The sequence below is a fragment of the Ascidiella aspersa genome, chromosome 2 (assembly GCF_963924565.1).
Source record: "Ascidiella aspersa chromosome 2, kaAscAspe10.2, whole genome shotgun sequence".
Taxonomy (NCBI): Eukaryota; Metazoa; Chordata; class Ascidiacea; order Phlebobranchia; family Ascidiidae; genus Ascidiella; species Ascidiella aspersa.
Genome location: NC_139448.1, coordinates 27,940,138 through 27,967,853, shown reverse-complemented (window position 1 = coordinate 27,967,853; position 27,716 = coordinate 27,940,138). Strand labels below are relative to the sequence as shown.

Sequence of the window (27,716 nt, the reverse complement as noted above, 5' to 3'; positions counted from 1 at the left end):
TTCCAAGTTAATACATTCTAAAGCTAAATTTCATATCGCTTTTAAACTATATCGTCACAGGACAATATGTACATTCGTTTTTTGAGACAAACCTTACAACCAAATACGCCGTAAGCAGAGCTTACAAAGCCACAAAATTAATTAAAAAAATCTTGATTTTTATATCACACAAAATAGCAGCTATTTGACAGAATGACCTTTCTATGCGGCCGAATCTTTAATTATTCCCTGTCACCAATTTAATTTCTACCGTGACACCATATTAAACTTTTAAAAGACAAGTTTTTAAAGTATTATGACGCAAAGATTTACCTAACACACTTCGTTACGGCAGTGCCAAAACCTATAATCCTATATATTCAATATATATATAGGATTTATATGCACTGCTTACAACACGTATGCCATAAATATTAAACCACAAATCCTCGAGTATCATCAAATTACTGCTTGTTTATAAAGTTTCCTGACGTACTTAATAAATAACAAGATTATTTTTAAAGATCAAAAACGTGTGCAAAAATACAGTCAAACGTCTTTATATTTGTGCCGCAAAAAGCAACAATACAATATAAGCATAACGATTAAGAAACTTAATATTAGCCATTGGCACAGATAAAACTGAAACTGAACGTTTGGCAACCATAATGCTAGGACTAAAATAGCGGCACGATTTTGACATTATAAACGCGTTTGCTTAAAAATTAAAATAATTCGAGAAAATAGTAAAAATCTTAGTACACATGTTGCCTTTGTTTTTGCTTTTTTAGTCGCAGTGTTTTTTTTTCAGAACATTTGCTAACCAGCACTATTTTAAGTTTTACACCAGGTTCGAAAAAGGAACATTTGTAGATAAAAAAAATACGCAGTTTAAAGAAAAAATAAACTCTAATTGTCTGTTAACTGGAAATGCTAGCCACCACTTTTTTGGCCGCGTCGCCAAAGTCATCTGCCGAGGTAATGGGAAGTTTCGATTCCTTGAGAATGTTTTTCGCGTCTTCAACGTTCATCCCTGTTAAGTATATAATAACGTATATAAACAATGTTTTAGGATTCACAGTTTCTTGTAAGTGTTCACATAACTAATGATTTATGCAGTGCGATTATTGGAAATAAACGAATTTTACATTATGTTTTATCTATCATTGACCTCATGTGTTTTTTACACAAAGGTTAAGTAAAAGATGAAATTTTGTCATTTTCAGAGTATTTTTATCGTTTTTGTGTTGCACATGAGTGCTAATCATCTTGTTGGAAAATAAAATATTATACTATACCTTCCAAGCGAACCACAAGCGGAAACTTGATGTCAAGTTCCCTTCCAGCTTTTACAATTCCATTTGCAATAGTTTTACAATCAACGATTCCTCCGAAAATGTTCACCAAAATTGCTTTTACCTAATATTTTTTAGATTTTTAGAACACACAATAACTAGTAAACAAACAAATAAATTAAAAAAACAGTAAAATTAGTACTATATTAATGTTGGACATCCCCAATTGCGATAGAACAGTGCATCCCAAACTTTTTGAATGTGACCCAAATTTAAATTTTGTAATTAGCTGCAATATAATTCCGTCATCAAATATACTTTACCAGTGTTGTAATGACTTGACTTAAGTGTACTTAAGTCACTGTTTTTAAATGATTGACTTGACTTAAGTCATTGGGGGAAAATGGCAATGACTTGACTTAAGTCTTACGGAGAAATGACTTTATTTTTCTATAAAATTGAGCTATTCATCCCAATTTTTGCACATAAAACAATTTACTTGCTATATCTTGCGTTTTTTTTCTTAATGTAAAAAAATTGTAGTATAACGTTTTACTTTTATGACAAGAACTAGACTTGGAGTTGACTTGCTATTATTATGACTTGACTTAGTCAACTGATGATTTAGACTGGGACTTGACTAGTTATTTATTCAAAAAGACTTGACTTGAACCTAAGTTATTTCACAAATGCCTTGACTTGGACTTGAAACGACTTGTTTACAACACTGTACTTTACCGGTAAACTTAAACGTGATTTATTAAAAGAGGTGACTTGTAAGCCCCCAAAACTGCTTGTGAGGTATAGTCAAGTGATGTAGGGTATAGTCAAGTGATGCTACGATTTTAGATTATGTTGGGAAGAAACGACCTTGCAAGTATTTGAACAGTCCGTTTTTCGGGAGATTAAATTTAACATTTTGCGACCCATTGTTTTTCCACTGGCGACCAATACTTTGGAAACCACTACGATAGACATTAACATGTTATTGTAAGGATACTTTTCATTATTTTGAAACTACATCAATATGCATAAAAATGGGCTGCTGGTGTACAGTACATTTATTTAAAAAAAAACTACTTAAGCAGCCAACCCGAACTAAAAAATCATACTTTAGGATCTGAAAGGACAATCTTAAAGGCGTGAAAGACTTGATCTTCCTGGACACCACCCCCAAGATCAAGGAAGTTGGCAGGAGTTCCCCCACAATGCTGGATGATGTCCATGGTTGCCATTGCCAACCCAGCCCCATTTACTGCGAAAAAAAAATATTAATCCTGTGTAACTTTTATCCATGTTAATGCTTTTTTTCACAGAAGAAACATGAATATTTAGAGTAGAGTAAGGCAGTGGTCTCCAACCTGTCGGTCGCAACCTCGTGTAGGGTGGCCTACACCTTTTATGGGGTCGACAACACTCACCAATTGCTGCAGTTTTAGTGATTTCATTGCACTTTAAACGGGTGCAATAACAAACCAAACTGAGATGGCAGGTATATTTGTATATGCTGATTTTAATTCATTCAAATATTCAAATTCAAATTCAAAAAAAGGGGGGGTTAAAAAGGTTGGAGACTACTGGAGTAAGGTATATATAAAACAATATAAATTTTTTTATAACCTTTTGTACATTTGTACAGTTATGTACCATTATAATTTATTTACCTAAACAAGCAATATTTCCATCCATTGCAATGTAGCTCAAACCATTTTCGCTGGCGTCCACCTCACGCAAGTCACTCTCACTATTGTCTTCCATGTCAAAGATTGACTTTTGGCGGAAAGAAGCATTATCGTCAAAGTTCAGCTTGGCATCAAAACAGACAACTAAAAAATAAAACATGCAGATAAAAGTCCGCCTTAAAATCTTAAGGCTCGTTCATCATAAAATAAATTATGACTTGTGATTTTAAACAGTCTAATGAATAAGACTTATATTTGTATTTAGTTGTTTTTTTCAAAGTATCTTAAATACATTACACAAATTCAAATTCTATTTTAAAACAACTACTTTGAGAAACAAAGAGTTTCAAACACAATTTAATTACTTTATCGTCTATATTCCACATTTCTAATTAGTTTGTCTTTTGTTAAAGACATTTTTAATTCTTTATTTTGATCTAAACTGTTCATCTTTTCATGCTAATTAGCAGAGCTATATGGCTCAAGGTTTACACAGATATCACATATAAAGTTTGTAGACTGTCAGTTCCAAATTTAACCCATTTTTTTTTTACAAAACCAAACAAATGAGCCTTTTTTGTTCACTTTACTTTTGTAATTTCAGCAGTTCATATATATCATTATCAGCATTTCAAAGTTTCATATATATCAGCATTTTCAAAGTTGACACGATTTGTACATTTTTTCTGTATATAAAATAGTAGAAAGTACAAACCTTTGCCCTCGCCCGTTTCTCCAAAGGGATTAATTTCCACTTGTGTGGCATCAACACTTATGAAGAGCTCATATAATTTCTTGATTTCTTCTGCCGCAGCTCTTTGCTTTTCGCCATCAAACTGTAGATTCTTTGCCATTTCCATTGCTTGTGAATCTTTAATTCCTGAGTTTATGTCAATTGGTTCCTAAGGATAATCAATTACAATTCTGTTAGAAATGTGTTAACCAATTTCTGACAAAAGTACTTTCCATTAAATTAGATTTGAAGTTTATTTGTTTGCATTTTTGAAACAACAGTATGTAAATATAAAAAATAGGACAGTTTTATTTAAATAGAGTTACATAATCTATTAAGTTTGTTTAAATAAACATTACATTTAGGTGATATTAAGTTCTAAAATAATATTTCTCTCTTTAAAAAGGTAAATCTCTGCACACCGGAGTGTAAAATCTGTGTTTAAATAGCTGACCACACACTTTTCAACCTTGAAAATTAAATGCGGTGTTTTTTCAGCAACTTCTTCAATGTCCATCCCTCCAGCTGGACTCCCCACCATCACTGGACCATTATAACCGCGGTCCATCAGGATTGCAAAGTATGTTTCCCTTGCTATGGTGTAAGCTTCAGCAATCATTACCTTGTAAAATGCAAAGTACGATACCTTAACTAATAAATTGGGTAAAACATATGTTTAATTTACCTAGTGGCCAGCATTCATTCACTAATTTTCAAAGAAGGAAGATTTATTTTTCTGTACACACAATAAATTCATGCAAAAAAACAAATATCATGTTGAAATAAAAAAAGGTCATTTGAGATTTTTCAAAACAATAAACATGGAGATTTTATGTCAGTATAACAAATCGTATACATCAAAGAAACTTTTTTGTAAATGTTTAAAAAATATGGGATGTCGGCAATTCGAAAAGCAAATGGCATTTGCAAAGTAATGGTTTACAAACTTGCCAAAGACAAAGTCAGTATTAAAAACTTGTCTGTCGTGAATTAACTTAAAGCAGTTTTAGGATTAAGTTGTAAGAAGTTAAGTACTTAATTATTAGACATACTTTATTGACTTTAACACCCTCCTTGGGGGTCTGCTTGGTGATAAGGTTATAGCCCAGCATGCCCTTTGTAAGATCCTGAACTTTTGTTGGGTCAGAAGTGAGGTGTACCCCACTTTTGAGGCCACTTGTAAAATGGCCGTGGCCCCTTCCTCCAGCTAAAATCATGGCTTTCAAGACGAGCTCCTTGGCACTGGTGTTCACTGTAAGAAAAATATTGACATTAAATGTTAGCGAAGTGGTTTCAAATTATTTCAATGTAACATTAAAAATGACCAAAAAAAGAGTAATTAGTTAGTCTTAATAGTCATGGCAAATTAGACCCATTACACAGAAAGCAAAATTAATTGCAAATAAACAAAGCTACTATTTGCATAATAAAGCTTTCACAAAAGGTTTTGATTTTATACCAAATAATGTTATTAGTATGTTTATACAAGCAAAATAGATGAAACTCAAATGTTTACTAGGTTATTACTCTAGGGTTAGAAGTTTAGTTACCCCCCAGTGCCATGTTACCCTACTTTTTTATTTTATTTTTTGATAAACCGTCCATTTAAGGTACAAATCATTGCGGGAGAATAGGACCAGTATTGAAACTACTACTTACCAATATCATGGGACATATCAAGTTGCGATAGACAATAACAATCTAACATTCCAACTCATTTTAAAAATATTTGCCAAATACATCAATATCCCTAAATATTGGTTATTAATATGACTTTTTAGTGAAAAAAAAGTCCTACTCAAGTCTTGTGCTGCGTCTAGTGCTTGACTGGGGTTGTCTGCCACATGAAACCTCTGAACATTGACATTGTAATCTTTCATCAGTTTTTTACTTTGGTATTCTTGGAGGTTCAGATGTCTGCAAGGTACGTGGCTTGCAATTGCCTGGAATGGTAGTATAAAAATATTTCTATTTCTAATTGTATACAACAGAGGATCTCAAACTTTTTTTAAAACGGTGGCCCAGCAATTTTTTGAATTGCTCAGGGTCCCTTAAAAATATTCAGTTTTGAAACTGTGACCGTACAGCCCACAGTGTCAGCGCAGTAAGCTGTAAAAATGTAATTCTTATTAGCTGCACAACGCAACACTATGACGTCACAATGGACGGTTCAACTCAAAGCGTACAATAAAGTGAATGAATAACTATTTTTTTGCACATAAAGCTTTCTTAAAAAAATAAATGTGGCAGGACCAGCACCATATCTTGTGCAATTTCACATTACGTTGTCTCCAGATTCCATTAAAGCTTTTTTCTAATTTTCAAAAATCATTTATCAAATGTTGTTTGTACTATAACAGCGGTCTTCAACCTTTATTAACAAGCGACCCCAATTTGAATAAAATGAATTACAATTTACGTTGCGACCCCATTTTGTGTCAGATACAGATACAAATATTTCATTTATTGCTGTTACAAAGAAGCTCAAGCAAAATGCGTAAATTATACATAATTCCAGAGAACTGTGGCTACACATGTGCACTATGTGCATTACTTCCAAGTGATTACGATGTTACATTTGTAATATTATGTTCATTGCGCTGAATCCAGCTTCACAAAGCCATTTGGTTAAAAACAGAATGAGTATTTTAATAATATAATTAAAATTGGGGGGTGCATGATGGGTTACATCAAATTGACTAAGCAGCTCTTCAGAGACTAAAAGAGCTAAAACACAGAAGAAACGAAAGCTTGTCTCACCTACGCAAACCCTCACGTTTATTAGTGTGACGTCATCATAAACAAAATACATTAATCGTACTAAAACAGTAGAAATATAATAAGTTATGGCGATCCCACAAAAATTTTAGGCGACCCCATTTGGAGTCGCGACCCACAGGTTGGAGACCACTGTACTATAATATGCACATTACTCACCAAATTACTACCACTTAATAAGGAACAACATTTGGAGGTAGACTTTACAACACATCTAACAGCAGCAGACATAATTATTTATTAAGTTAATCAATGTAAACTGAAATTTTAACGCAAGACTACTAAACCTAGGATGAATACAAAGCACGTTAAAACCACAAATAAATCAACCTCACATACATTTAACGAAATTGGAATCGAGTAATAAATATGCTTTAACAGCACTAGTATGAAGCTAAAATAAATATTACTTTCGTGTTGTAGTGTACGTGACATTATAGCTAACTTAAATAAAAAACGAAAGGCATGACCTAGTCTCTCATGCAAATCATTAAATGTATTGAGGCATATCGAACTAACAGACATAAAATGGAGTCGATTATACTAAAAAAATATAATATGATAAAATTTGCCCAAATTGATGGAATAGAAAATGTATTGAAGAAGGTTTTAAGCCAAAAGTTTTTATTTGTTTTATTCTTTATAACTTCATAACCAACATAATGCAACTAAAATATAAACCTCTGCGAAAGGGTGTGACATTTTTGAAATCAACGTGGGGGTTTACCCAAATCTCCTATTTTATGATTTTATTTATTACATTTCTAAAAAAAATTGGAAAATGAAAGAGGATGAGATAACTTCTATCAACCAAGAGGAATCTCTTGTTCACCAAGACAACTATTCAAGTCCAACCGCGTTTATAGACAAACATCTGCGAACTGTGCAAGTATACGCTATTTTTTGCTTTTCTGTACCCTAATTTTTAATTTACTAATTTCAAAATAGCTTTCTGATTTTTATACCTTTTCGTTTATTTAATAGATTATTACTTTGAGCTGTGTTGTAATGGCCATTCTTTAAATACCTCACATGACCTATTAATTTTATTTGATTAGACCTAAATTAATAATTATGGTATACAAAATATATATATAATACTTTTTGATTAACGACAAACAAAAATGATTTAAACTATTGCTCTTCACATTAAATATCTGCAGTCTTAAAAAGGAAACTTAATGTCATTTGGGCGCTGGTCTAGAATCCTACCACAACGCAAATTATTTTAGTTAAGGTGCAGGTTAGTGATTTGGGTTAGGGTGGGTTATGCAATAGTATTAAATATGGATATAATAATACCTGACCCACTTATACCCAAACACTTACCTACACCTTTACTAATATGGTGTGTTGATTTAATAACTGTGGTAGGATTCTAGACCAGCGCCGTCATTAGGGATGTTCAAAGTAGAATATCGAATCCAATTCTGCCGTTTATTTCGGGTAATTGGAACCGATATAATTTAATGTTTTACCGCCGATGGTTGCATTGTACCAACGCGTGTGGTAAGTTGGCCTGTTGCTACTTTAAATGTAACCTGGTAGTGCAGTGTCAGCATTTTTTCGGGCGACTAATTACTTCGCGTCTCGCGATAACGTTTGTCTAATAATCAAGTGTCAATCAAGCATTATTTAGCGAGCGACTAACGTGAAATGTCCGGGGCGGAGTTCGCAATTTCCCTACAGGCATTAAGTTGCAAAAGTAACATTAAGTTAACCCTATTTATTTATATACTAGTATTTATATATAACAGGTGGATATGTCACGTGTTTTGTTTGCTCACACTAAAAGCATGGTTGCTACTTCCTTGTAATAAAATCTATCTCAATACTAGAACGGTTTATATTTAATGTTTTACCATAAGTTTAAATATCCTACTCATTATTTATGTAATTTATTTTGCAATGAATTACTTCACATTTATTTTTTTATGGAGATTAAACTGCTGAATAATTTTATAGTAGATAGTAAGTCCCCTTTAATAGTTATATACACTTGGTTATATGTGCAGTAGAAATCGCTCAGGGTGACATCTACAGGAACTGTGAAAGTGTTCACTATAGGCAAAGTGTTACTATAGAGCAGTGGTCTCCAACCTTTTTAACAAGCAACCCCAATTTCAATAAAATTAAAACAGAATTTACATTGCGACCCCATTTTTTCAGATGGGAATAAATTATATATAGGCTATAATAATGCTGGAACTAAGTAACACAAGCGAATATGTATAAATTATACACATTTCCATAGAACAGTGGCTATATAGGTGTACCAAAATGATTTATTTTAGGTAGTTTTATTTAAATTATGAATTTATATTTAGCACACAAAATAAAGCAAAAAAAACAATTTGTTTCAACACCAAGTGCGATGGTTGCGCCAGCATATTGCCCACCAGTTTTTGAAAACGCGGCTCCACTTTGCATAAGTCATGCTATACTTCCAAGGGATTTACAACGTTTCGTTTTTAATATGCTCAGTGGGCTAAATTTTGTTTAACAAAGCCATGTGGTTGAAAACGGAAAGAGTTAACTCACAAAATTGGACAGAGTTGGGTAAGTTAGTTGCATAAAAGTCCAAAAGTAAATAGTTATTTGCTGAATTCTTTGTAACCTAGCAGCTATTAAGAGCTGAAAACACCTATTTTTTTTATTTTGCCCACTTGGGGTCACGACTCGGTTGGAGACCACTGCTATAGAGTATAAACCTGGATATAATCACTACACTGCAATGATTGGAGAAAACAGCAAGTAGCAAAGTCAAGCATTTAATAGTTTTGTAAACGACTACTCTATATTTTTAAGCCAGCAAGTCACATTTCAAATATAGACAGTAGATAAACAAATAGATATTTATATGTTTTGAGCCCAAGGGACAGAAGAGTGGGGTCATTTATACACACTGTCACTATAGGCAAAGTCATCTCTACTTTTCATAGGCAATTCATCACTCTACCCCAAATCACCATAGGCGAATTCTACTACATTTTATTTTTTATTTTATAATAGTGCACTATATGGTTTTAGTATTCCATTATCATGGTATGTTTTGAATGTAAAGTGTATTATATTTTTAAAAACAAAAATTCCCCTACAAAATTAGTACTTTATTTCCTAATTACGTATGACAAATATGTTTACTAAATGGTATCTTCTTGCAACACAGAATATTCCATATGCTCTTCTTGGTGTCGGATGTTTACTTATTGGAAGGAAGTTAAAAGTGGTAAATTAAAATGTATTTTTGCATTTAAAATCCCTATGAAGATAACTACTCTTCAAGATGATTTTTGATTTCTAAATAAAGCTGACACGTTTCAAGTCTGTTAATGGGATTCCTGATGAATTTATAAAAAGACAAGTTTCATTGCGTGGATGTATCACCAGAGTGTCAACTGACTCTACCATTTATGTGAGACATATACCAATCATTTCTTTCAAAAAATTCAAATCAATTGCTTTGGAAGGTAGTAATATACTTTTTTTTTATTTTTAAAAATCTGTTTAATTCTGGGTTTGAGTTTAATTTAGAATAATTATAACAGGTGTTAAAATAGTTCATGTTTTTATGTTAACTACATGCTTTTGTTGTAGGAAATGACACAAAGTCAATACCACTGCGACTGGCTGGGATACGAGTAGACAAAGAAAACAGTGGTAAAGTTAAAAGAGAATTGGAAAGGCAATTACATCAATTGGTTTGGTTCAAACTTTTGCACAACGAATTAAACGTTTCCAGTAAAAGCTTGCATTGTTTACTTTACAAACGCAAGGTATGTTTTTTCCATCTTTTCATTCATTAAATTTTATTTCGAGCATGTATTTTTCTTTCTTTTGTGACATGGTATAGGTAAAATTTAGATTGTTTTCCTGCCTGAAAATCCTATTTTTTTTTAATTCATTAACTGTTGATATCTTTCAGTGGCCTTTCAACAAATGCATCAACTTTGAATTATTGAAAAATGGTTTGGTGGAATACGAACCATTTAATGACAACCTAAAAACTTCATCTTCTGTAAAGCTCACACAAAGACTTGTAAAAGCACAAGAGCATGCCATGAAAAAACGTTTGGGTATTTGGTATGAACCAACCAAGCTTCAAGATTATTCTTTGTCTGCCAAGGAAAATCTAACCCATTTACACATGAAGCAATTAAGCTACCTTTCAAGCCTTAAACAATATTTTAAGATTTGTTTAAGTTGGTTTAAGCGAAAGTAACGATGTATACTTAAATTAATTATTTATCTTGTTATTTGCCCCTATCTTTAAAACTCTTGAATCACCATTGCGTCTTCAGTATATTTTAAATACAAGTCAAATACTCACGTTATTAAAAACACTGAGGTTAGATAGGGATGATTAATAAATTCATGTGCAAAATTTTTTGAAATTTTGTTCACTCATATCATGTCGAAATGTAATCTCATCAGCTGCGTTACATCATTATTTATATACGTGTACAGCACAATTTGATAAACGAGAAAGCTTTTTTGACCCCTAAGGTTGGTCAGATCAGAAAAGAAGTAGTCATGGCCCACATTTTGTAAACTAAAAGCCCAATTCTTACAAAATACGAAAATAAATTAGCGAAAGTTGTGACTAAACGATTTAAATTAAAGGAACTCGCTCTTAGTGTTCACTCGACGAAATACTCGTTGCCCAGGTTAAAAAGGATATTTTCCAGTTTTATAGTTTTGAACTGCCAATGAAAACAAATCCATTTTGACCTACTGGCGTTTTTTCGGCGATTTAAAGTTAAACTATTGCCACCCAATCCGTCAGAAATCAGTGCAGTTCTAAGCAAAAAGGTCTACGACAATCAGTGCTTTCAAAGGATCGAAAAAGTCCGACTTTTAGACTTTGAGGTCTTGGACAACGCACTAATTTGCATTAACAAATGTGCATAAGAAGATTAAGTTTAAAAATACTTGACCCAACCAAACCCAAACGCTAACCAGCGCCCTAACCCAAATAATGTGTGATAATTTAATAATTATAACGCTTCAGGTCCCAATACCTCAATTTGTGACGTAATAATCTTAAATACAATGGACGAGAAACTATCCGAGTTTGAGCTTTTTTCCCCAGCATTTAAAGAATTATTAAAATAACGCACATTATTTGGGTTAGGATTCGGGTTAGCGTTAGGGTTTAGGTGGGTCAAGTGTTATTAATCCTATCTCATATTTTTTGTTATCTTTTCTGAACTTTTGAATAAAAATAATGAATATTTTTAATTTATCTTTGCCGGGAGTTTACCTAAAGGTCCAAATCAGTGCATTGCCAGGACCTCAAGGTATAAAAGTCTAGACTTTTCTGCCATTGGATGCCCTGATTGTCGTAGACCTTTTTGCTTAGAAATGCACTGATTTCTAACGGATCGGGTGCTATTGCAATGAAGTAACATTTTCGAACACTACTGATTTTGCATGGGAGATTTTTCCTATTTACTGACTCTGAAAATTGTTAAACATTTTCCATGTAATTAGCTGAAGCCGCGTAATATTGCAGACGATTAAAAAAATATAAATGTAAAAATGTTACAGGTAGCCATAATAATTTCCTTTGAATCAAACGCGATAACTTGTATGGTTAAACAAAATGTTAAAGGGAGCTTCAAGTGACTATTTCACAATATGTTTCACAATTACGGTGAAATAAGTTTGCTTGGGCGAAACCGCGTAAAAAACATACTTAACATGCAACTAAATGGTGGTTTTACGCACAAAGTTATTATCAACTTACAGGAATAGCCTAAGATCCATGCACAGTGCTAACAGTCCAACATAATAACTTCTGTCCGTTACATTATTTTAGTTGAATGAGCCAGTATCATTTATAATTATAATATCATTGCTTAACTTAAGATGCCCTACAGATGTTTCACTACTTTGTATTGTCCAAAGAGATTTCCAGTTGGGTAAATAATCGTCTTGGTACCGTACACTCATTAAGGTAGCCTAGACCAGTGGTCTCCAACCTTTTTAATAGGCGACCCCCTTTTAAATAAAATTAAATCAAAATTTGCATTGCGAGACTATTTTGTTTTTTTAGATGCGAAAAAAATATATTTTAATAAATTCTGGAACTACTTAACAGCGAGTATGCGTAAATTATAGACAAATCTAAAGAACTGTGGCTACACATGTGCACCACAATAATTGTATTTAGGAAGTTTTACCCACACGAACGAACATTAAAAATTGCGAAAAAACGCGGTTTTCACTGAAAAAAAACGCGGTTTCACTTTGCATCAGGATTACCGCATGTCTTGATGTCATGCTCTAGTTGCGAGCGATTACGATGTTTCATTTTAATGTGTTCATTGCGCTGAATTCCTCGTCACAGAGCCATAAAACGGAAAAGAGTAGGCAACTCACAAAATTGGACAGAGTCGGGTACGTTGATGCGATCGAAAAAAGTAAACATTTGCTGTAACCTTTGAAACCTATAGCAGCTCCTAAGAGCTAAAAACAAAAGCTTTTGTCTGCACTGTACAGTCACGTTTATCCCATAAAGATACACCCCTCAGTTTGTTGCGCCCTAAAATGCATTAAAACCAAAAGCTTCGTTTCCCTCGGCTTGTATGACTCAAATGTTAACGCTATTTGCTGATATTGTAAGTTTAACACTTTTAAACACGTTTAGCTAAGCGGTGCATGTATTTCTACAATTGGTTCACTGCATTTAATAGAGATCCGGTCAACTAACACGGGATGTGTTTTTTCTGGCAAGGCTTATGCAAGAAATCTCAGTCAATCCAAGAACAATGAGCTGCAACTTCGCTAAGACAATTAAAAGCCACGTTTACACTATGGGCAAAATTGACCTAGATATAACGCTTCTTTACAAAGATATAATTGTAAGTCAAGAGGTTTCACGTACTGTAATTTATTGATTTGTCTAGAGACTTTATCAGCATAATTAGTTGCATACAGCTTTAATTCCTTTAGTAAATTTAACTGTAGTTGTTCACAAAAGAAATGTTTATCTTTCTTTTGCCACAACCAAATAAGGCAGTGGTAGAAACAAATTACCGCTGACTCCGTCAATAATTTCTGGCAAACAGTCACTGTTCGGATCGGGCTGAAATTCAAACTTCTGGACGAGAGAAACTATGAAAATAAAGATTTCCATCCGGGCAAGTTGCTCTCCGAGACAGTGACGTGGTCCAACCGAAAATGGGATCACGTGTTTTGATTTGACAAAATGACCCTTTTCGTCTAGATGGCGTCCTGGATTGAACTTGTCAGGTTCATCAAAAACCTTTGGATTGTTGTGCACCGCCCATAGGTTGGTAGCTATCTGTGAAAGCATTAGCGCACAAACATTCACTTTTTACTGTTATTTTTTCGGATATAAAGGTACAATAGGTCAGATAAATACTCACATTAGCCATTAATTAGGTAATACACTAGTGCAACTGCACTACATGCCAAATGTAAAAAGTTAAACCTCAAAGTTAATTTTAAGCATTTAAATTAGAACATTTATCAGGTTTACACCAATTGCAGTTTGTCAAAGCAAATCGCCACTTAGGCCTATTATAAATATTGAAGTGAAACATTTGGTAAACATCAGCATACTCGAATGAAACCTATGTTGCAGACATGTTTTCTATCAAGTGGATTCTTGTTTGCGGTCAAACTACATTATCAGTCTCAAACAGTGTTTCTTAACCTTTTTAGCGCTCGTAGCCTTTGAGCTTTTATCAAATTTTGTCGTACCCCATGTCTAGAACGATCGACGGAAGTAAATAAAATTGTAATGATGAGAATTAAACTTAGTGTATTTATACCTTAAGTGTTAAATGCTTGCATTAAATACAGTCTCGTAAGTTTAACAATATTTACAACACACAAACAATCAGTCAATTTACTAATGCCTTTTGTGTTGTTACTTTTAGTAAAATACGAATTCTTCACAAAAATGCCTAAATAGCGCATAATTTCACACTGCGTGTCGTTCCCCCTCCACCAAAGGGTGCACGTGCCTCTGGTTAAGAACCCTTCGTCTAAAACCTTATTACCATTTGTTCGGTAGAAACTACAAGCCTTGCATTTTTCACCAAATACACAGAGTAACACCACTAAAGTTTACCCTTGTATTTTTAGGAATAAAGTAGCCATTAATAGTTGAATCTTCGTTTGTCTTGTGAAGAAGGTTCAAGGGGGCCAATGTACGAAATCGATAAAGCTCTTCGATGAAAGCAGAAGTGTAAGGCATATTTTGTTTGTCAGCCATCGTACCATTTCTGTATAATCCTGCAAAAATACGCGTAAATTTAAAGCAACGGACAGTGAAAATAAATTGATGTGAAAATAACATAACAATTATAGGCTATAATGAAGTGCCATAGCAACACAAAATGTTTTACACACCATATTATGAAAATGCCCTTTCAAACGGTTTCCACATGAGTGTTCTGATCACTATATTTTACATTTTATCATTCTTGGTTGATAGCCTTATTTCCGTATTTGTGTTATTCAAAAACTACTTTTTTATTTTATGTTAGTATATTTTTGCTGTATAACGTATACGTTAAAACTATAGGGCTATTATTTTTTGACTTGATAAAAAAGTCAAAAAACGGTGATTTTGAATTATTTTCCAACGACAATTTAATTCAACGACATTTTAACCATATTATATCTTGTTTGGAGCAATATACGATATACGCGAGCAGACAGAAGTGTAGGCCTAAATTATCTCTGATTTGAACAATAGTATTCAGCAGTATTTGCTGTCTTTTTTCGCTTGTGATTTGCAATTGTCCCATGTCCTATTATCCTACTTCGATAACATGCGAGGTCTTTGTTAATTTTATGCATTTCTGAAATGTCAAAATTTTGTCGAAAACATATAGTTTTAGGTTAAAATTTCAATTATTTAGCTCGAAAAATGATCGCCCGATAGTTAGAATACATATGCAACGCACCGATAACCCTTGTGATTTCTTCAAATATTTTTGTTTGAGTTTCTGGATAATGCAACAAGACTAAAATCGCCCAACGAAGCGTACTTGTTGATGTTTCTGTTCCGGCAACAAACAGTTCCCGAACAAAATGCAACAGTTGCTTGTCCTGTTTACACATTTTTTGTCATATATCCTACTATCTAAGATTAAAAAATTAAGCCTGGAAATTTTTTAGATTATAAACTTAGTTAGGTTAACTACACGAAATGCATATAACAACTCTATTGGTCAACAGAAATTTGAACTTTCATGCTGTGTTTACCGTAAAATGTCCATCTCCCTTTTCACCCATATTCTCAATAAAGGCATCAATGAAATCCCTCAAATTGTTTGGATCGAAAGTAGCCTTGTGATGGGCAACAATTTTTTTTAGAACCTCTAAAATGTAAGAAATCCATCGCTACAAACTATAATTTCATTCTTTAATAATAAACATCTTAAGGCTTATGTGGAGGTTTTAAAAAAAAATTGTGAGAATAGTTATAGGCCTAATTAAATGTAAATGGTTAAAGTAACACAATTTAGAATTTATAAGATAACATACTCAAATTGGTAAAGGCATTTAAATCACTAATGCCGCAGGTTTTTCAGTAACGAAACGTAGTGTGTTCTCTATACAAAAATCTGTCCGAATGTAAAGGGTTTTTAGTTATTAAACAAACTAAGCTTGTAACTTCGGTTACCTTGTACGGTATTCAAGTCTGAAACAAATCTGTTTACTGCTGAATAAAACAGAGGAATCTTCATCAAATCAGGTTCAAATATCATCAATCTAATCATTCGACTCTGTGTGAGATCGTTAAACCTTTATTACAAAAAACAATTTGGTGAGGAATTTTTAACTTGACGTACAAAGCAGTGTGCATCGCAGTTTCTTACCTCATTTTTGTCACAGATATTTTATAAATTAATAATTACGAAAACTAAAACTATATCAATTTTGTACATGTTTTTACAGCTTAGTTTACACAGGAATAAATAAAACAACAACGTTTTATACCCAAAACCCAAATGTTTAACGACTTTGGCAAATTCCTCGTCGCTGTAATCGTAACGTTTTCCGAAGGCAACACTGCATATGTTGTTGGACACAGCGTTTGTAAGTTGATTCTGTAGGTTGTATAATTTATTACCATTCATCCACAAAAAAACAATAGGCCCTCAGATTAAAATGTGTGACCTGCGGTGAGGGGATGATCAGGGGCATGAAAAAAATAGCCTTAAAGTTACGTCAAATCGTTTCGCCAGGAGTTACTTTCAAAACGTGATGCATTTTGTATATCAAAAATACGTCAAACAATAAAAAGTGCCCTTGAATATAGTTTAAGTTGCCCGTACTTGAGAGCAGTGGTTCTTAACCTTTTTAGCCTACGGACCGGTAAAATTTAAAAACAAATTTTGCGGACCGGTGGACCTTCAAAAATCATAATCAACCCAAAATGTAATTACGACAAAAGTATGCAACTTTAAAGCATATTGGAAACTTCAATTCTATGAGCAATTTGCTGCTTTCTTTTTGATATCATACGTGTTATACGTGGTTCTATTGAAGTTTTTCACAGACAACTGGTCTTGAAGTTTAAGACTTGAACGAGTTGTAGCCTACTTTTAAACAGTTGGGCACATGTGACGTATGACAAAGTCCAAAGTAGATCGTTAACTCTAAGTTACGTCACAATCCTGCAAAGTACGGAACTGTCCAAGTTGTAAATTTGAGGTTTAAGCCTTTAACATGTTGCATTTGCAATTGAGATGTAAAATTGTAACATCTTTGGCGGACCGGCACGAAAGTTGACGCGGATCGCCGGTTGAGAACCTCTGCTTTAGAGGGTGCTATGAGACGCACGACGCCTTCATGCTATTCCGATTTAAAATGAGGTAAAACAATTTTAAAACATATATACCGTAGTTTTGAAGTAAAAAAATACAGTTTCAAGGGCTATACGTGCTTCCCTGGCAGAATTGGACAACTAGATTTATTTTAGCTTTTAAAAATTAAATTAGAATTAAAATTAGAGCATTTTAGTTTTTCTAAATTAGATTAGAATTAGAATTAGATCGTTTTGAGTTTTCTCAAATTAGATTAGAATTAGAATCACATTTAATTATTTACAAACAATTTAATTTAATCGCAATTTGTTCTTATAAGACCGTGAATGGAAGTTATGGGTGTGCTAATTTTTATGCCTTTTATTGTTTTTTAGACTGTAAAAATACATACAAGACGTTCCAACCAAAAAAAAAAAATTAATTTTGTGTTTAAGCTGAAAAACTAAAAATGCCGTTGGACAAAGTAGCATTTTTGGTAAAATCCGAATTAGATTAGAATTAGAATTAGACCATTTAAGCAATTCACAAATTAGATTAGAATTAGAATTAGCCGCATTTTGCTCTAATTTAATGAATTAGAAAACTAGAATTATCTAGTTGTCCAAGTCTGTTCCCTGGAATTGCTCCTGCCAGCGTGGATTTTGCCCCTGTCCCGCGCGACCCACAAATACTAAATAATGTGTATAAGTATAATACCGAAGCTTTTGGCGATCCTATTTTCATTGAACTTTTTGTAGGTGTACAACAGGGTAGCCAGTAAGGACTTTTTAAGCCAAATTTGAAAATTAATGTTTTTTTTTAACCTCTTTGGATTTTTTCAAAAAAAAATCCATATGAAATTTGGCTTTTTTCGTTTTGTTGAAAAATGTTATGAGTGTTATGTTAAGAAGATATCAAACTAACGCAAAAAGAGAAAAAAATTACAAAAAGAGAAAAATTGCCAAAAAAGTTTACAAAAAGAGAAAAAAATTGGCAAGAAAAATTTACAAAAAAGGAAAAAAATTAAGAAAATTTGCCACAAAAAGAGAAATTCAATGTACCAGCATTATGACCATTTATTGCATTTTTTATTTATTTAAGGAAAAACATAGGCTTGTTAGAGTTGGTAGTAGATTTGGCTTTTTTGGGCCTTTTTTAGAGTTATTTTGGCTTTTTTTATTTTTTTTTATCTTGCAACCCTGGTGTACAAACGTACGACATTGATCCTTATATGGTAATTCGTTTTAAACGATTGGTTTCCCACTTTATATAATATTTTTGTCAAGTTTATTAGGTTATGGTCAGATGATAGTTTACAGCGATCTATAATTTTGCCCACCGTCAGATGTAGGCGGTCTATTTAATTTTTTCTATAGGACACTTTTTAGGCTCTGCACCACCGGCTGATAAACGTTTTCCTAACATGGCTATACCGTGTAAACAAAAAATCTTATGCAACCTTTTCTTATTACTCTATTGTAAAAATGTACATTTGTGAGATCCATAAAATCTATTACCCTATTTTCGACACGATACACATCTTGGTTAAGCAAAAGATCACGTAGGCTACCCTCAAAATACCTAAAATAATACGGCTAGCTAAACCATTGCGACACGTGTATACGTTGTTAAAACATAAACTGTTACTTACCAGAATGTTGAATGGCTTTCCGTTTTGTTTTTGAAATTGTTGGCACAAATAGTCTACTTCTTCTATAACTCGGTCTTCCATACTCTTTTTACCGACTCCAAACCTAGAGCAATACTACAAGGTATTAATAGCCGGTAATACGATATATTATGTGTTAGCCCTCATTTTTTTAAAAACCGCTTTGCGGGTTGCCAACCTTTTGATTGTTATTTACCATTTTTTCCCTACTATCAATTCACATGAGCGGCATAAACTTTTAATCACTTTTAGTCCATGAAGTATGGTAACTTGGACGTATTTGTGAGTTATATCAAACGCGTATGACAAATTGTTGTTAAATAAACCCACACAGAACAATAAAATTAAAGCAAATTATGTTAACAATAATACTAATCCTTGTAACATTGATTTCTAGTTATCTCTGTTGCAGTATTTTTAACTATTGGTTATTATTTTTTAGAAACAGCAATGTGTTTTTTATTATCGTTGGGGTTAATGATGCTGCGGTTGGCGCATGTACCATATATTAAAAATATATATACACAATAATATGGGCAAGCCTAAATGTTGTTGTCTAACTGTGTCCTTTTTTGTACGTGTGCCTAGGACATAAAGCACCCTACCCTGGTATTAAACAAATCTGAATAAACTGCCACTTAATTAGGGTCTGGTCCTCTTTTAGGTATATAAGACAACATATCAATTGTTCGTTGACGAAATGTGAAATTAACAGATCAATTTTAAGTTAGCTTACCCACGTAAGGTCGTTATTCCAAACCTCCTTTGGGATTTCCAAGAAGAGTTGTAATCTGAAAAAACGAGACCGTGCGAATCGGTGATTTTTTCAAAGAGCGGAAATCTTGGTCGTCCTGAAAATTTCTCTTTTTGTTTCACCAAACCCTGTTGAACGTACAAATTTAAACCAATGGTATAAGTTAAGTTTAATCAAAATTTACTTGAACTAAATTACCCCGATAATAGTTTCGTAATCATTGAGAACCACCCAGTCGTTTCGCCCCATTCTGACAGAGAATATTGGGCCGTATTTCTCACTCCATTCTCGAAAGCGCCGTTCTGGAAATCTGCCCATTCGATGAAGTACTCCGAGAAAGGGAATTCCCCTCGGACCTGGTGGGAATCCACGGGGTCTCTTGTACCATTGGTACGACAACAGAAACGCTACAAGAGCGATAATAACCTGTGTAAGCGAAAATTCGGCCCAACAGAAACCGAATACATCCATTTCCGGAATATGCTGCGCCCTATACACAAAACATTCGTAGGGCATACTTCACGCGGAAAGGAATTTGTTCTCAAAATAATGGTTAACTATAATTTCATTTATGTCTGGTTTTGTAAAATGTCATAGCAGTGCCGTAAAGGCGTAAGCACTTTTACAAAAGCATAACTGTCACTATTGGTGCCGTGCTAATTTTAATTAAGGTCGTTTGCGAAAGAGTTGAAGTCTTAGTCGCCAAAAATAACAGATTAGTATTTACAAAGCAAACACTAAACCTACCAGAAAGCAAGCAAACCAAAGTCACATTCTGTTGTCAAATCTTGGCTTTGCGCAATTTGGTCAGGTTATAAACACACAACATTATAATATAAGCGAGCACAAAACATCGATTCGCCATATCAAATTTTCTGACTATAGCTGTACTGTTTGCAAGTCGAAAGTTTTTCATTGCGACATGCGGGGGTTTGACATAATTGGTTGGATTGTAAGATTTCTATACATAGTTTGTTAAATATTAACGAAGTTAGGCACAGCAGGGTTCTTTGTTTAACCTGCAACTATTTACTTTTTATACAGTTAATTCTTAAATTATGCAATAATTTGGTCAATTGTTTAGTTTATTTTTTTTTTCACATCGTTCGTAATTTTGTTGGTAAACATTATGTAAATCGTAACAATTTTGCAATAAATTAATCAACACAAGTTTTTGATCAGCCATATTTTCAAAGTCAATACTAGTCAATGGCATCTTATGGACCATAGTGTAAATACTTGATCGTTCAATAATGTATTTATGTCACATGTGCAAACACAAATCCACCCGTTCATTTCCACATAATCGTGACTTTGCAAATATTTTGAAGAATTGTAAAAAAATCTGCAAACTGCAACGACTTTAAATGATTTAGCCATCCTGTCTCTTAATTCTAAAATATCCAGCAGGTTGTTGGTCTTTAAAAATCTTGGAATCTATATATTCCAGTGTAATATAACGGCTACGCAAGTTGTTGTCTTCTGCAATATTAAATAGACCTAAATCTAAGAGGCTTCCGCATTTTGCACTGTAGAAATACTCTTGTTTTGTGATTAACGAATGATTTTTAAATACCTGATTTTTCTAAAACTGTTGCAAACGTCATGTTAGCAAATAGAACTTGAATACGCCACCCAGCAGCCAACACTGTTTGAGAGCCAATGCTCTTCAAACAGTGATTCTTAAGCCCTTTTTATGTTGCGCAGCCTTTTTTAATGGTCATGTGCCTTCAGACTACTTATGAAAAGAAGATAACCACGCAATTCGGTGTTTTTCCTTTGCAAATCAATAGGACATTTAAAGTTACGCTTTTATCGATAAAATTGGCTAAAGTTTAATTAATTTAGAAGGTTATAGCTCATTGATCGTGCTGGATTTATGGGCTTTATCAAGCTAATTATGACAAACATGTTGTAAGGGCCATTGATAGCACAACTATCAAGCTGCCATTTTACTCAAATGCTAAACCTGATTTGTGAACACTTTTTATTAATGCCAGCCGTTATTTTGCAGCGCAGCGCCAAGGTAACAAATTTTTGCGGGACATTATGAGTGGAGTGTCTAGTTATGCGTCTCAGGTCTGCACACTGCACAGACGCCCAATCGGAATACACTTAAAAAAGGTTCTTCTAGAATCTAGAGTCTAGACCAGGGGTGGGCAAATGTATTCAATGGAAGAGCCATTTGCAGAAAATACAAGCACCAAAGAGCCTCAAAATTATTTCAATACAAAAACGGTAAATAATGCCAGGCCAGCTACAACAATAACAGAATTGTAATATAACAAAACGGTAATAATCAACACAATAATAACGGTAATAGCAAAATAACGCGCACAATATTTATTAATATCAGTCTTTTGTTAACCACCTATTCGAATTCTATGCCCAGTGTTACGTCATAAACGAAATGCTGGCCTAAATGAAGAAAAGAAAAAGAGAGAAACGTTCATAAACGGTACTCTTGGTAACCTTTAAATTTTTGTGAAATTTTACGATTCGACTAGAAGAGCAACAAAAAACATGCCAGAGAGCCGCATACGGCTCGCGAGCCGCAGTCTGCCCACCCCTGGTCTAGACGGTTCTCTTCAACAAAACTTCACAAAGATATCCTTTATTTTTGGTGATGCAGTGTTCCTTCTACGAAAATTTTCTCCTCCGCGCAAATATTGTTTGTACTGCGCAAAATATTTTAAGGCTGAGTTGGCAGCGGCCCGCGGCTGATCAATGTTTTTTGTATGTGGTCGAGTCGTAAAAAATTTAGATATGATTTTACAAAGCGTGACGTCATGAAATAAATATTCTCAAGATACTTGATCTGCAACTGCAATCGGGTTTACATACGCTCAATGATATGGCAACAAAGCGGTCGCGCGAAAAAGCGTCCGAATATTTGGGTTAAATTGACAAAACGTCCAATATAGCAAGATAGGATATGTGATGGATTTAGCACACAATCACGAATCGCGAACTATTTGCTCATTTGCATTTTTCAAGATGATTTTGTCAATTTGTGAAATCACGTAAAAAATGCGGTTGTGTTAAAACGGTATCATGACATGTATATATTTTACAAATTTTTTCGACTCTTTTTCTGTAGGTTTGTTTTACTGTCAGGGTGGAACGAAGTAATAAATAAAAAGTTAGAATACTTCGTTTTTTTGATGGGGAGGAATTAGGCTTGTAAGGGAAGAATATGAAAACAAAATTGAGAAACACTCGATTAGAGTATAATCCCCTAATCCAGTGGTTCTCAAATTAGACAAAACGAATTTACAGCAAAAGATGTATTAAGTCACAAATCGTCAATGCGGATTTGATTTGTTTACTTGCTTTTAGCTACAAACTGCAACGAAAAAATGGCCAATGTGTAAAGCTCAAACTGTTGTGGCAAAAAAGTGAAGGTATTTTATTTTCAATTTGAGATTCATGTAAGTGCGCAAAAGTCAAATTTTACTGCGAAATTTGTCTGCTGTGGCAAATTGCGCACCCTTACAGGGAACATTGGTGATACGCTTTAAATGTTTCAATTAGAAGGACGAGCAAGTTTGCACTCGAGTGATAGGTTTTCTAAAATCAACGAATTTCATTTTGAATTTATACTTTACAATAGCAAACAATAATAATAGTACAATGGGATGGTTTCCACCACTAGGGGTCGCGCGGACCGACTCAGATGAAGTCGCATTTTTTTACAATGGCGATAGGTCTGAGACTGGCACTATTTGGTCGATAATTCAGTTATTAGGGCCGTTGGCGACATTTTGACCGGTTTAACTGGTAAGTTTATCCCTGTAGTCACTATCAGACCATTTTTTTTCAATTTTTATCGCAAAGAAGTATGTGAACATTGCTTTTTCCAGTCATCAAACTATCCTGGCAATAAATTGTTGTAATTTACGCCTTTCCCACTCCCCGAATCAAAGACTGAATTGTTATTTAAGTTAGTTTACGATTTTAGCTTGTTATCACACTCAGAAAATCTTTCACGAGAAATTTGTTTGGCAAGGTGGCTGTGGTATGTTTTGGGGTAAGCTTCTAGTTATTGGTCCAGAAAGTGCATTAAACTAGCATGCATTTACCAAGTGAAAGGGTTTACCATAATGAAGTTAGATATATTGGTCAATTTTTACTAATAATGTTGTTTATAATTTTCTGAAGTTAGTGAGAATTTTGTGTAAACTTCTAGAAAATACTTGTTTGGTAATATTAAACCTGCTATGCATTCTCTTCCTGGGTTAACAATTTATGGAACTAAAGAAACTGGTACTGGAATACAATTTAAGCAGATGCTGCTTTCCAAGTGATCTAACAGGTAAAAGTTTATTTTCTACCTCTAGTTCTCCCTGATTATATTAGTTTGTTATATGCAGTTTTTTTAAGTTATGGGATTCTTTAACGGTGTTTGATTTAGTTGAAATAAATAATAATCTATAATTCAAAAAATACACTTGTTTAGTTGCTATACTGTTTTATTTGTAGCAAATAATCATTATCTTATAAAAATTATTTATACCGTTTTTATAGGTTTGGAATCAAAACAGACAAATCTGGAAATATAATTTCTACAAGGGAAGATTCAAACAAGCCTGCATTAAAAAACTCTTTTAATCATGTTCTTGATGTCATATACTACAGTTCACACCTAACAAAAAGTCAACAGTTTTGCTTGTTTTATTAAACTTCATAATATGCATTTATTTTTTGTATGATACTAAGTGAAACAAAATTATACAGTTGTTTTAAACGCTGCGAATTAAATTGATGCTTTACAAACCTGAAGTACACAAAAAACCACAAGTAAAAAACATTCTACTAAATTTCATATTAAAATCAGTACAATATTATTCTAGTGATTTGACTACTATTTGAAGAATGAAAAGATTCATTGTAGTTGTGACTTGTTTGTAACATTGGAAACTGACAAACTTCTTTCATTGTCCTGGCGTTGTTCGACAAATATACGGTTTCTTTGTCAAGATGTAAGATTTCAGTTCTGTAGCTAAAATATTCTTCGGAATTCAGCAAGTGCCTGATTTTTCAGCCAAATGCACAAGCCTGCTTGATAGTGTCTGCTCTAGGGCTCCAGGCTATATTTATTCAATTTTGGTAAAACCACACGAGGTCACTTGTAAGAAAGGTTATAATAAGATAACATTTACAAAATTACACCCATTTCAAAACAGTACAAATAGTTAGTTGTTTTAAAAGGATGTGGATCACTCGAATATTTTCCTAAGATGTGAGGTATCTTGTACGAAAAGGTGTTAAATTAATGTTGAGTACAAAAGAAATATCTGGTGAAAAATTTAAGTTAATTCACAAGCAATACAATATCCTTTAGAATACTATACAGAAGATATATTTTCGAATTAAAAATGACTGTTAAAAAGTGTGAATGAACTTGCAAAATGCAAAGGTTAAAAAACAGCAGTACCACAAAAAACTACAATATTCCCTCATAAAAATGCTTATTTCAGCTTTGTTCGCAACTAGCTGGCCTTAAATATTCTAATTACATTTTATTTATAATTTAAAGTTGACGCAAATGCTTCCTGGTTTTAACCGAAACCCTATTTTAAGTACAAAATTAAAGTTGTAACAGTACATGTTTAACAACTTCTCGCTACCAGCATTTGACGAAATTGCGAATAAAAACTGATTATAGGTATTAATTAAAGTTAACTTTAAACGAATAATTAGCTTCATAATAGATTCTACAAAAACAAAGCGCGAAAACACGTAATTGAAAACCCCGGATTACCATTGTAAAAGATAGGCGCTCGCAACTGTTCATCTGACTCACGCAACGCCTCTAGTGGTGGAAACCATCCCATTCGTAGCGAAACTTTTGTTTTGCCTAGAATTCTAGATCTTTGAAGTCACAATGTAATCATAGCATTATAATTATGAAGTCACATCTTATGATAACATTATCAAGCGTGTTATTGTCGGTACAATGAAAACAATCGCCTTAACAATGAACAATAATCACTATCTTTCAAAATTATTATATTAAACGGAGTTAATGTTAGCATGTCCAATAAATCCACACAACACTTAACGAAAATGAGCTTGGGTTTATTTTACTTTTGAAAGCACAGCAAATGTAATGAGACACGCAAATTTAAACCATTATTGGTGGCGACCAAGATTCGCGAAAAAAAGTTCAGATTAAGTGGCAGTGCGCCAGCCCGAAATTACAGTGGCGCCGTGAATGTATTTGAAAAATGTCACGTTTTTGCGGTGCTCGAAGCTCGCGTATAAAGTGTTTTGTTTCCATCTATTTCAATGTTTCTGTAACTTGGGAACGCTTCTGCAATGAAAAACAAAACATGTAAAGGCTGAGACAACCATGGTTCGTACTGCTTTTCATGCAGGCATATAGTAGTCACTGCACATCACAATTGCAACTTGCTTCGCTTTGTTACGTGTTACTCTTGACCAGTGGTTTTCAACCTTTTATGCTTCGTGGCCCCCTTCTCAACCCTCGTGCCTCCCTGCTTATAAAATAACTAGCTTTGCATTTACGTGTTTTCACTTGTTTTACTTCTCCACGTCAGGAAAAAACAACAATTAAACGAAGTCTAACGAATAAACTTACTTACTTTCTAATAAATTGACAAATCAGTTAATTTACTTTAAATTAACGTAGTTAGTAGTCATTGCAATGCTCATTCTTGTACTCCGCTAAGGTTTTTTTTAATCGACTTAAGGTTTTTTTTTATTTCGACTGTTTTGTTTTGGGTCATTTCGTTTTATTCACGCAAGATCAGAAAATCCAGCATCGCAAAGGTAGTTATAGCGGCGAACAAAACGCACATTACGACGGCCTTCTTGCTGAGTAGTGAGTACGAATCTCGAATAGACACAAACAAATGGAGCTTTTACTTTTGTTATTATGTGGCAGCTTGATTGCAGTCATGAAAGTTAAAGTCTGTGTTTTATAACGCCTGACATTTTCACGCCAATCAAAGGTTTGGGTTCGAGGAGGACCACGGTTGAGGAACCCTGCTCTTGGCAGTTGACAAAGAACGCTAAGAGTAAATAACGTACTTGGTCTCTTTCTAGTTGGCTACCCAAGCTTAAACAGTAGGCTACATTTTAGAAAGTTTTAAAATATAGGCAAGCGATAAAGCGAACTGGCAGATATGAAAGACAAAAATAAATTAAAAAACGATTTTTACATTATGCTGATGGGTATTAAGCTTTGGGTTAAAAATAAAATTGTTAGTTATACTATAAAACTGCTTTTTTATTCTAAGCGTTTGCTGATACCATGGCGCATTGATTTAAGTGATTCAATAAATGAGCTTAGCAAACTTACTTTGGCACGAAGTTGCGAGATCATAAGTTCTAGGTTTTTCATAAAGTGAGAATATCTTGCAGTGAAACCTTTAGTTTTAAGGTAAATCCAAAAAAATAAAGTTTGAGTAGATATGGTGTTTAGCAAGTTTTAAAGTCAACATAACGGTTGCTACTTCTGCATGGCCACGATATCGAGATGGAAACAACACATAAGGTTCTATTATCCTGATCCTGACATTAGTTCCGCCATTGCGGAGGTGCCACTTTGCACAGAATTGCGATTTATGTTTTTTTCGGCCTTGGTTGAGATTTATGTTTTCAAAACAAAGCAGCTGTCTTGGCTTATCTGCTCGGTAAACATGGATTTCTTCATCCTAAGACCAAGGTTAAATTTTACCGAAAAAGAAAATACAGAGAGATCGCTGTATAGTTAAAAAAAATTAATTTTGTCTCTGGACTAAAATATAAGACCTTCTCCAAGAAATTGATGTTCCCCCATAAAAACCTAAAAAGTAGCTTTCGTTGATCGATAGCTCAAACAGAGTTTGTACTGCTTCATTTTGAAGTTACGAGGAGCATCGTAAAAGAAATGTTGACCAACTATCAAGCTCTTGCGTTTGGAATGTGCATACACGTAAAGTTACTCTTCAGAAATTTACATCCATGCGCGGAAAAGTTTTAGTAAAAGATCAGACATTAGTCAAGATCAAGGTAAACGGTTTATC

At 33.7% G+C, this 27,716-nt stretch overlaps 3 protein-coding genes across 4 annotated transcripts; 1 reads left to right on the top strand and 2 right to left on the bottom strand.

Annotated features, from left to right (window-relative positions):
• Positions 1-523: 523 nt before the first annotated feature.
• On the bottom strand, positions 524-6,756 carry LOC146164662 (succinate--CoA ligase [GDP-forming] subunit beta, mitochondrial-like). Its single transcript, XM_083381263.1, has 9 exons — positions 6,627-6,756; positions 5,488-5,632; positions 4,742-4,941; positions 4,159-4,311; positions 3,672-3,858; positions 2,939-3,100; positions 2,387-2,529; positions 1,278-1,398; positions 524-1,012 (listed from the first exon to the last, which is right to left on the bottom strand). Exons 1-9 carry the CDS (start codon positions 6,696-6,698, stop codon positions 900-902), a joined length of 1,296 nt encoding a protein of 431 aa, XP_083237389.1. The 5' UTR covers positions 6,699-6,756; the 3' UTR covers positions 524-899.
• A 445-nt stretch (positions 6,757-7,201) lies between these two features.
• On the top strand, positions 7,202-11,090 carry LOC146164661 (protein C3orf33 homolog). 2 transcript variants are annotated; one of them, XM_083382584.1, is made up of 5 exons: positions 7,202-7,356; positions 9,637-9,696; positions 9,778-9,937; positions 10,065-10,243; positions 10,393-11,086. In XM_083382584.1, exons 1-5 carry the CDS (start codon positions 7,249-7,251, stop codon positions 10,687-10,689), a joined length of 804 nt encoding a protein of 267 aa, XP_083238710.1. In that variant the 5' UTR covers positions 7,202-7,248; the 3' UTR covers positions 10,690-11,086. The 2 variants fall into 2 exon arrangements, with proteins under 2 accessions (XP_083238710.1, XP_083238711.1); XM_083382585.1 differs by lacking the exon at positions 9,637-9,696 and having other exon boundaries at positions 7,234-7,356; positions 10,393-11,090.
• A 2,368-nt stretch (positions 11,091-13,458) lies between these two features.
• LOC146164660 (cytochrome P450 2J4-like) lies at positions 13,459-20,154 on the bottom strand. Its single transcript, XM_083380786.1, has 9 exons — positions 19,891-20,154; positions 19,666-19,820; positions 18,912-19,014; positions 16,452-16,561; positions 16,135-16,256; positions 15,714-15,829; positions 15,413-15,557; positions 14,572-14,735; positions 13,459-13,776 (listed from the first exon to the last, which is right to left on the bottom strand). Exons 1-9 carry the CDS (start codon positions 20,152-20,154, stop codon positions 13,459-13,461), a joined length of 1,497 nt encoding a protein of 498 aa, XP_083236912.1.
• Between the last annotated feature and the right edge of the window lie 7,562 nt (positions 20,155-27,716).